The sequence below is a fragment of the Meles meles genome, chromosome 12 (genome assembly GCF_922984935.1).
Source record: "Meles meles chromosome 12, mMelMel3.1 paternal haplotype, whole genome shotgun sequence".
In the NCBI taxonomy this organism is placed as follows: domain Eukaryota; kingdom Metazoa; phylum Chordata; class Mammalia; order Carnivora; family Mustelidae; genus Meles; species Meles meles.
Genome location: NC_060077.1, coordinates 29,716,928 through 29,727,016, shown reverse-complemented (window position 1 = coordinate 29,727,016; position 10,089 = coordinate 29,716,928). Strand labels below are relative to the sequence as shown.

Here is a 10,089-nt window from a genome sequence, read left to right as displayed (position 1 = left end):
GGAGGCCAGTCAGAGGGAGAATCAGTCCAGTCTACTGTCCCGGCCCCTGGGAGCTGACCAGGGAGTCACCAGGAGACCTTCATCCCCCAAGGATGAGGATGACCCCCACTGGCCATTTGCTATCTACCAGGAGAGCTACAGTCCCAGCTCCTCCCAAGCAGCACCCAGGATCCACCCTGGGCACAACTTCCCTGTCAGCCAGACAAGCTTTTTTCTGAGTATAAGGCTGGTGGCAGCTAAGGGTGACCCATGTTCCCCAAGCCTCAGTGCCAGTAGAAACCATGGAGACCAATGGGCCAGTGCAGGGGTATGGCTGTGTGTGGCTGGAGCCCCTCCTGGCCCTGGGTTTGACATGGCCAGTATCCTTATTGCCCTAAACCAGAGGGCTCCGGGGTCATCCCCCACACTGCCCACCGTGCCTGCCTGTGGTGTGTCGACCTCACGGGACCTGGCTTCTTCATGCCCGTGTGTACTGCCCTCCGAGGCGGCCTCCGGGGCACCCGGGCCCTCTTTGTCCCCTGCTGCCCACCCCTGGACCCTCCCAGGGGCTCCAACACGGTTTTTCTTCTGAATGGAGCAACTGCCACTGATACAAGTCGTCTCAGGTAACTTTAATGAAAGTGTCGGCAGTCCTTTGCCTCGTGGTGGTATAGGGAGGGCTGAGCCCAAAGCAGAAATGCAGCTGCTGAGACCAGCCGAACTCACAGCTCCAGACTCGGGGGGCCAGGGTGGGACAGCATCACTTCTCATGGCAGAGTCCAGCAGCCGAGCCTTGCCGAAGGTCATGTCTGGGCTCTAGGCCCCGAGGCGCCCTATGCTGGCGTTACCAACCCACAGCCCGTATGTATGATGGGACGACATGGGCGGCGGGGGCCCCAAAGTGACCGCCGCCACTGTGGCCCGGCAAAAAGAGCGCTTTTACAGCTACACAAGAAAGAGTGGTCATTCCGTCATTAAACAGCACACATTCTATATAAATAAAAAGTAAAAAGGGGGAGGGTATGGGGGAGGGAACGAAAATTGGCACAGACACGGATATATTGCTTTCCAGTTTCAATGCGACAGATGTAAATCATGACAACAGGGGAACAGAAACGAGGGCTGGGTTTAGATTTTCGAAGCCAAGTGTGTTCCCCTTGAGGGCTGGTGGATTGCTAAGATGGACGGGGATGGGGAGCCAGGCCAGAGGCGGCCTGGAGTTGGAGGCCTGAGAAACCCCGTGCATCGGGCACGGAATGCACAGAAATGTGCAGAGGGCACAGGACTCCACTCCCTGCCCTAAATCCCCCAGGAGAACAGCATTACTTTAAAATGGTGGGTCTGCTCTCCTTGCAAGAATAAAGCACAGAGAAATAAATACATTATGTGGACATAATACCTTCAAGAGACTGTTTTCTGCCACCTCCCTTGCCTCCCCGCTTCAACAGGTCCATAAGCAGAGGAGACGTTTGGGGGCACATGCCCCCCCAACCACGTGCTGCAAGTTCAGGCAGGAACTGCCTTGTCAAGTGAGCCCTCCCATCCCCACCCCTGCCACGCAGGACATGGGAAGGATCATGGGACATTGCCACCAGGTACTGGTGGAATCACGTGACAAGCAAACACCTTTTCCTGAGTCACACCATCACCTCCCTCCTCTGGTTCACTACATCCTCTCTTTTTGCAAGACCAGCTGGGAAACTTGGTTTTTCCTGGTTTCTTTTCTCCTCACCCTAACCCCTTTCTAAAAAAAAAAAAAAAAAAAGGCAACTATTCATAGATTTGTTTCTTCAAAACTTAGTGGCCTCCCTCGTTCTCTTTTCTCTAAGCTCGGTGGTCAGGAGGGAATGTCCTGGCTTCTGTACTGGTATTTGGAGAGCAGGAGAGGTGGGCAGCAGGGGCCAGGGGCGGGGTGTGTGTGTGTGTGTGTGTGTGTGTGTGTGTGTCTCTGTCCTTCTGCCTTATCTGGGATAGAAGCCCAGTGTCCTGAGCCTGGCTGGCAGAAGAGCTCCCCCCTGCTCCTAACCTTCCCCCATTCCTGATGCTCAGGAGTCTAGAATGGGCTCCTGAGAAAAAGAGCCAGAGTGTGGAGGAAGACAAAATGTCGCTGGGACACGGACTGTCTATGGAGTACATTCTAATATCGTATTAGGTATCTGAATCTGTTAGGAAAAAAATTTGAAACTATGTAGAAAACTTAAAAATATTCAAGTATCAAAAGGCTACTCAGATCAAAGTTTAAAACAAGCTGTCAGCAAGCTGTTGCTGCCAAGAGGAAACTTTACAAAAGTTAGTACTGAGTTTGTTCAGCAGAGAGCGAGAGAATGAAGTGATCTGTGTGGTGAGGGGGACGATCAGGGGAAGGGAGGGTATGGGCAGAGGGGGTGACGGCTGGAGGAAGCCAGAGAGACTGAGGCCTTTTGAAGCTGAAGAGGAGAGCCTGTGCCCAGCAGGCAGTGGACAGGGTCACTATCCCTGGAGAAGCAGCCATAAAGTGCACAGCCTGGACCTCCCTCCCCCTGATGTCGGTCCTGGACAGACAGACAGACAGACAGACGTTACATGGCTCCACGGGGAGCTGCCTTCCAAGGGGACATGAATAGCAAAAACAAAGCAACAGAACAGAATAGGAAGACCCATATCTGGACAGAGCTCCTTCTAGAAAGAAAGAGAAGGAAGGAAGCAAAAGGGGTCAAACGCTACACAGTGTTGACTTAGCTTTTCAAATCCTGTTAAACAAACAGAGTCGAATTTCTAAGTCAGGGAAACTGAAAAGCCCCCACCCACGCAGGGACAGGGCTGCGGCCCCCACGGTATGAAGCAGCATCAGTGTTTATTCAAGACACCATAGTGAGGGAATCTGGTCATGTTCCCTTCTCCCTGGAGAGGGTGCATCTTGACAAGCGATCCAGTAGAAATCTTTTAAACTCTGGTAAGTTAAGTTCGTAGAAACCACTCCCCTCGCCTGGTCCCACGGCCAGGCCTGCGCGCCGAGGCATGCTGGCGTGGGGCGCCCTCTGGTGGCAGCATGGAAAACCGCAATCTGAGGCCCGGCGGGAGCTCACAGACCCAAAGGGCCCAGAGGCCCATAACTGCCCAGGCCACTTAGCCTTTTGCCTTGGGTAGCTGTCTCTAGGCAGGTGGTCCAGCCCTTGGGGGCAAGGCAGCCCAATTACTCCTCAAGAAGATCCGGTTCCTGCTCTGTGGATAGCCCGATTTGCCAGGAGGTTTCCAGGCCGTTCTGCCGGCCTCTAGGAGATGGAACCGGGCCTTTAGACTTCAGTGGAGAACAGGATGCTCTGTCTCTTGCTGTCTGGGGCAGGGATGGCCTCCAGCTGCAGGAAGTACAGCAACACCTGGACCTGCCAGGGCACAGCAGGGAGGAGGAGAGAGGCAAGTGGCTCAGAGGGATGCTCATAGCTGCAGAGTGTGCTGGTGACAATGAGCCCCTCCTGGCAAGAGATCTGAGCGCCCCTGAAGGAATACCAGGATAGCCCTGAGAAGCCCCAGGAAGGAACAGTAGGAAGGGCAGTGGCCTGAGTCCTCCCATCGCCCCCCACCCCTCAGCCACATGGCCTCAGTCCCTCTCTCTGCACCTCGGCCCCCTTCCCTGTACAGCTCGGTGGGAACGACTGGCAGGACCCCGCATGGGCCAGGCAGAGGCCACCTCTGTGAGGTGAGGCAGTGTGAGCTGGAGTCTGTCTCCTCGTACCTGGGACATGACTTCCAGGGACCAGCTGTCAGTCATGGATATGGGCTGGCTGGGGTTGGCAGGGAGCTTGCTCTCCTTCTCTGATGGCCGGAGCAGCGTGGGGCCGAAGACTGTGGCAAGGTTGTGCAGGGACATCTTGTTCACTGTTTCCTTTTCTGCCACCCTGCAGAGGGCCAAAGCAGAGGGTGCTACTGTGACACAGCTTTCAGGGTGGGGGTGAGACAGAGGGGCCAGACCACCCCGCCGAACTCAGGAAACATGACAGTGGGCCCCATCCTTCTGCCTTGGGCTGACTCTACAACACAGACACCCCACCCCCAGTCGTGCCGAAAGCAGACCCCACCCCGCTTCTTTTGGGTTGGAGGGGCCGAGGACGAAGAGCACCTGAGGCTGGCAGGTAGCTGGGCCAGCTGTGGGCCGTGACCTGCTGGGGAGAGAAAGCCCAGCCACTGGCTGTAACTGAAGCATCTCTCTCTTCCCTTAAGACTGGGGAGTGGGGGCAGGGTTGGGGGATGAGTGGCAAGGTCTCTAGGAGCCATGGAGTGCGACAGGAGCCATTGGCCACAAGAGAGCCTGCCCTGCAGCCTGGGGGTCCTGGAACCCTGGGCCCGAGGAAGAGTTGGGGTTACCTTTTCAGGTGGTCCAGAAGGAAGAGGAAGGTCAGCAGGTTGGCCTCTGGGAGTGACAGCAGCAAGTTAAGCATGCAGCTCTCCTTTGCAACAGGGTCTGACAGAGCTGTGGGGGGGTTGGGAGGGATGTTATTCTCAGGGTCACAGTCAAGCTGGAGGCCCCTCCTGGGGTCCGAGTCAGAGGGCACAGCACAGTCCAGGCCCATCATCATCCTGACCCACACAGCATTGGCCCCCAGTGAGGACCTCAGGATGAGTGCCTTTTCTGTATCCCAGAGGGCTGACAGGCACCCCAGGGACCAGTGGCTGCCCTCCTGGCTGGCTTGGCCATTCCCACCTTCTGCTTGGAAAAAGCCCAAGGCACGAGAAGCTGAGCATGGAATGAAACATAAAGGAAGAGGGGCAGGAGTTTTGGGGGGGCCCTGGCAGCTCCCTCATCACCCTGTGTACCCTGGGCCCCAGTGCCCCCACTTTGGATACCACCCTCTGGGTTGACTTAGGGTCAGGCTGGGCTTGAAGCCCCACTTGATGGGACTAGGACCTGGGGTAAGAGGAGCAGGGCAGGCACTCCGGTGAGGAGGAAGGAGCCTCTAGGACCCCATATCCCAGTGTGTCCACAGTGGTAGTGGCTGCTTCACCCTCTGGGGCCACTTGGAGGGATGGGGACAATGGGAGGCCCTGTAAGGATGGGCAGAGGCCTTCCGGGACCAGCTGGGTACTCAGTCCTCCCTGCCACCCACGAAGTTTGGACTGAAACACGGAGCGGGTGGAAAGAGGGAACCTCCCATGCTCACCGATGCCCTCAGCAAAGTTGGGGTAGAATTCATCGGTGAAGAGGGGTTCCGGCAGCTCACGGAAGTACAGCTTCAGCGTTCCGGCAATGGCGTTCACGTCCATCTCGCTCATCATCACCGACACGTCCTTGTTATCTGGAAGGAGTGCGGACATGAAGCACGACCTACTCAGGGATCCCAAACAGGGCTCTGCTCTCCTTGCCTCGGCCTAGCACAGCCCACAGCAGGCTGGTTTTTGGAGTTCCTCCTTTCAGCAGCTCATCTTCTTCCAAGCACGCCAGTGATTCTGACATGGGAGGCGTCCTCCCCACCCCTCCCTTGCTGGGCAAGGGGTGGCCTGGCAGCTGAGCCACCATGAGGGGCTGTGAGGCTGGCGGAGGCCAGACACTGTGCCTGGGCAGGGATTGGGGGGGCTCTGCTCTGTAGTGACCACCTGGCTACAGGCATCTTCTGATAACATTAAGATACCGGGATTATTTGTTCCATTCCAGAGTTTCAAACCAGTGCCTTCCCTCTGGGCCCACGGTGTCACAAGCCAGGGAGGGGAGAGGATGCAGGCACCAAGTCCTGACTCTGCCCCCTTCTACTGTGAGAAGCCTCTGGGGTCTCAGCATCCTCATCTGGGGACTGAGGCAGTTCCACTAACATCTAATAGACCACACTGACTCCTGGGCTTTGGTTAGCACCTCTCTTCCAGCTGGTGGAAGCAGGCCAAACCCCAGCGCGAGGTGGGGCGGCCCCACAGAAGCCCCTGGTCCCACTCCATGGGACCCATCACGCATGTTCAGACAGGAGAATGGGCTTCTGCAGAACCGCCTCCTACCGCTCCCTCTTCATTTGAAAACTAAAACAGTGAAGGAAAGGTATGGAGCCAGCACGAGCCGAGCCATGGAAGGCACACGGTCACCACACCCACACCCCTAGCCCGCGCTGCCCAGGCTGACACTCACTGACATCAAAGGCTGCCTTCAGGGCCTGGATGTCCGTGGCCACTCCAGACACGCGGTAGATGCCCACTTCCTCCATGCCCCGGCGCTCGATCTCCTCCACACACTGGCGCACGATGTAGGGCACCTTGGATCTCTCCCTCCTGCAGGGGAGAGGCAGTGCCTTAGTGTCTGGTGGCTCCGGCTCAGGCTGCAGTGAGGCTAGACCCGTCCCGTCTGTACATCTGGACACCCGGACATGGGGGTGATGGAGGCCCCCAGGAATGGGCTCACACGGACCTGTCCGCATGCTTTCCCTCTGCTGTGAGAGCTCATGATTACCATCACTTACATCTTATCAAGGCTTTGTTCTTCCTTTTTAAAGGTTTTATTTATTTGAAACAGAGAGAACATGAGCAGGGGAGGGGCAGAGGGAAGGGACAAGGAGACTCCCAGCTGAGTGGGGAGCCCGCCGTGGGGCTCGATCCCAGGACCCTGAGAACGTGACCTGAGCCAAAGTCAGACCCCTCACTGAGCCACCCAGGCGCCGCCATTATTAGGACCTTTCTAAGGTAGCTGGATGCCTGTGAATTATACAGGATTTAGGAGAAGGTCAGGAGGCTTTTCTAAGTGGTATCAGCCATAGGAAGTCAGTTACAAAGATCCAGGTGTTGGGCGAACAGGTGGCCGCACAGGGTGCTGGACCCAGTCTCGGCCCTGCTACCCACTTCCTGTGTGAGGGGTATCCTGACCCCTCCAAGCCTCAGCAAGAGGTGAGAGAGGTGAGCCCTGCACACAGCAGCATTCCACCACCATCTGCTGGATGAATGACTCCACAGGGCCGTCTCCAATCAGCACCCAGAATCCAGGGATTCTAAACACTATTCGCTCACGTCTTAACAATGTCCAATGCTGGTACCTCCACACGGGACCCTGGAGTAGGAATACTTCAGAAACGGGAGACATGCTGTTTGGAGCATCTGCTCTGGCCTAGCTGAGCACCTGGATTCAGGAGCCCAGCAAAGCTCCCTCCCCAGCCACCCCACCGGCAGCACTTATTTGAATAATCGCTGACACAGTCCTCTCTGCTCAGGGCCCAGACCCTGGGGACAGCTGGGGTACAGCTGGGGGTGGGGAGTGGTATCTGGACACAATTAGGTGTCCGGGGGACATCGGACGCAGGCCCCGGCCTGGACGACCAGTGAGGTCAGGGGCCCGGCCAGATTCCAAATGGAGGAAGTGAATGGACCCTGGCAGGGAGAGACCTGTGTCCCTGAGAACTGCTCTCAAACATAGACTTCTCCAGGCAGCTGACCTGACCAAGGGGTTCAGGTGGCCATCATTCTACAGGAACCCCGCTCAGGACAGATTCTGAGCGAGGGAAGAAAACCCTGACCTTGCACAGCTCCAGTAGTGTGGGAGCCCGCCTGCATAGGAAGGTGGCGAGGATATTCCTAAGCTGGCAGGGCCACGTTTCACTGTAAACATGGAGGCAACCAAGCACACAGAGTGCTCTGGGGGCCTGGGAGGCGGCCTTGTGCACAGAGAATCGTGTACAGAGAGGGGCGACCCTCACCTGTTCTTTCCTTCAGAAACACCTGGCGAGGAGGAGTGCCCACTGTGCACAGGGATGAGAGACATATGAACTCTAGCCCCCCTCCACTCACTTGGTGACCACGGCAATCTTGACTCCGAAGACGCCCGTCTGCTTTCGGGAAGGCATTCTCTTCAAGCTGAACTCCCTGCTGGTGAACTTGACAGAGAGTTTCACTTCAATCTGCAGGGGAAGGCAGGGGCACGGCCCTCTCACCTTTCTGGGACTCACAGTCTGAGTTCCCAGAGGCGCAGGGGGCTTGGCAAATCAGTCCCCCTCCCCGAGCAAGTGGGCTAAGATCTCAGCGTAGGGGGCGGACAGCAAGAACCGGGACCCATCAGGATGATTCAAGGGTTGCTTCTTGCAGGACACTGCCCCCAAACCCTAACGCCCATTGCTTTTCTTTCTTAATAGTTAACAAAACAACAGGAAAAGTACAGACAATGACATAACAAAAAGCCATGAATTACCAAATGTTAACATTTTGTCACATATGCCCAGACCTTTTCTGGTATATAATAGTTTTGTTTCTTTCTTTCTTTTTTTTTTTTAAGGTCTAAATCCTTTTGGGACCCTGAAAACTAATCAGGGTCGCAGTTTCTACAGGCAGACACCAGGGTCAAGGTCCTACCTATCCTGTTCAAGGAGGACGCTGGGGACTGCTCTCCAGCCACCAATGGACTCTTTCCTGCCCGTAGTGACCCTGCTTTGCAGTGCCTTTCCCTCCTCTAGCCATGCCCCACCTCAGACACTAGCTCAGGCTTAGCCTCCCGACTGTTTTGGAAGGAATCGGCGCCACCCTCATCTTGTGGGAAAAGTAGGCGCCAACATACCCCATTCATGGCGATGACCGTCCGCTGCCAGTCTCTGTCCTGCAGGGCCTGGGGGTCCAGCTGAAAGCAAGCAGTTAGGATTATCAGGTACCCTGAGATCTGCACAGACCCTGCCAGGCAGCAGCCTAAGCCTGTGCTTTCTTCATACCTAAGTCAGAATTAGAGCTGGACCTCTGTTGGTACCTCTGTCTGGAGGCCAAGAGGGGTCCCGAAAGAGAACTTCCTAGAAAACCCTTGGAAACTGAGAGCCCTCCTGCTCCCAGACCTGTGCTTCACGGGTCCCAGGCTCATGGCTCAGGGCCCTGTTCCTCCCTCTATCCCTTCCCATGGGGAGTTCAAGTCCATGCTGGCGGTCAACTTACTCCCCTTCACCAACCATCACAGGTGCCACATGCAGCTCAGGGAGGCTGAGCATTTGGCTTAGATATTTTGGGAAACCCAAGTTCAACAGGAACTAACAGAAGGCATGCCAATGAGGAGTGTGGGACAGTTTTCCCCCTGAGTGTGCTAGGTGGTAGGAGCCCATGCAGGAGGGGTCTCCAGTCCAGGCCAGTCCTATGGTTCAGAGTCTGGACCAGAAGGACCCAGAGCCCAGCTCCAAATCACATAGCCAGTGATGGGCGCTGGGGGGCCCTCTGCACCCCCTCCGACTTCTACCCCACACAGCACTGTCTGAGTACCGGCCTGTAGGACCATGTTGCTGAATCTCACCCCACAGCCTATGCTGCTATGAGACCCCGACCTTCAAGGTCTGGCCAAGGGCCCCCCATCTAGGAGGACTCCATCTCCCCTGTTTTGGTAAGCACACATTCCACACCACTGGGCTGGGCTGGACAAATGAACACCTGCGAAGATTTTATTTCAAAAACAGTTCCCCGGGTTCTACTCCCAGAGTTGCACCAGCAGCGGGGGCAGAGGGGAGAAATCTGGGATTCATCTAACTAGAAACCTCCCCAAGGGATTCTGATATAAAGCCAGATTAGGGAGTCACTGTCCAACACCGTATAACCTGGGGCTCCTCCTGCAGGGCCTTGTGATTTCATCACTCGCTTCGTGTCTGCGACTAGACACACCACTGGAGAGTGGGGTCTGTGCCTCGCAATTGCTGCACACACCAACTTGTTCGTGTGCGTACACACACACACACACACACACACACACACAAGGACAGTACTGAGCACAGCACCAGGTATAGAGGGGTGCTCAGAACAAGCATACTGTATCTACCCACTGCAAGAGACCCAAGGGGTGAGAGCCACATGGGCCTTGTGCAGGACAGGAAAGACGGTCCAGCAGCAGCTACCTCTCAGGTGTTTGCAACCTGAGCCTCTCTCCCTACACTGCTTGGCACGGAGGCTCAGCACAGGCACTCCTGGCAGGGGCAGGGAGGCATCACCTCCCCTTCAAGGGCCTACTGGTTAACATCCCCAAAGATCTGAAATGCACAGACAGAATGACACAGAAAAAACAAAGGGTGGCAGAGTGTCTCCCTCCTGCAGCTGTAGGGTCACAGGTTCTCATTCCTTAGGGGCCAGACTTCTGGGCCATGGGGACCCCAACTCTGAGGGGCAGGGCCTGTGGGCAGGGACCAGGCAGTCACAAACCACTCAGAAAAGGAAATC

The 10,089-nt window shown here is 56.2% G+C and overlaps 1 protein-coding gene across 1 annotated transcript in view; it reads right to left on the bottom strand.

Annotated features, from left to right (window-relative positions):
• Positions 1-596: 596 nt before the first annotated feature.
• The window catches only part of BCR (BCR activator of RhoGEF and GTPase), a 122,075-nt gene continuing 112,582 nt past the window's right edge, over positions 597-10,089 (bottom strand). Inside the window, exons 17-23 of the mRNA XM_046024882.1 lie at positions 8,468-8,527; positions 7,708-7,817; positions 6,065-6,204; positions 5,115-5,249; positions 4,321-4,426; positions 3,692-3,854; positions 597-3,341 (exon numbers count right to left, since the gene is read on the bottom strand). Coding sequence (XP_045880838.1) covers positions 3,252-3,341; positions 3,692-3,854; positions 4,321-4,426; positions 5,115-5,249; positions 6,065-6,204; positions 7,708-7,817; positions 8,468-8,527 — 804 coding nt within the window. The 3' untranslated portion in view covers positions 597-3,251. The remainder of the gene's footprint in view (positions 3,342-3,691; positions 3,855-4,320; positions 4,427-5,114; positions 5,250-6,064; positions 6,205-7,707; positions 7,818-8,467; positions 8,528-10,089) is intronic.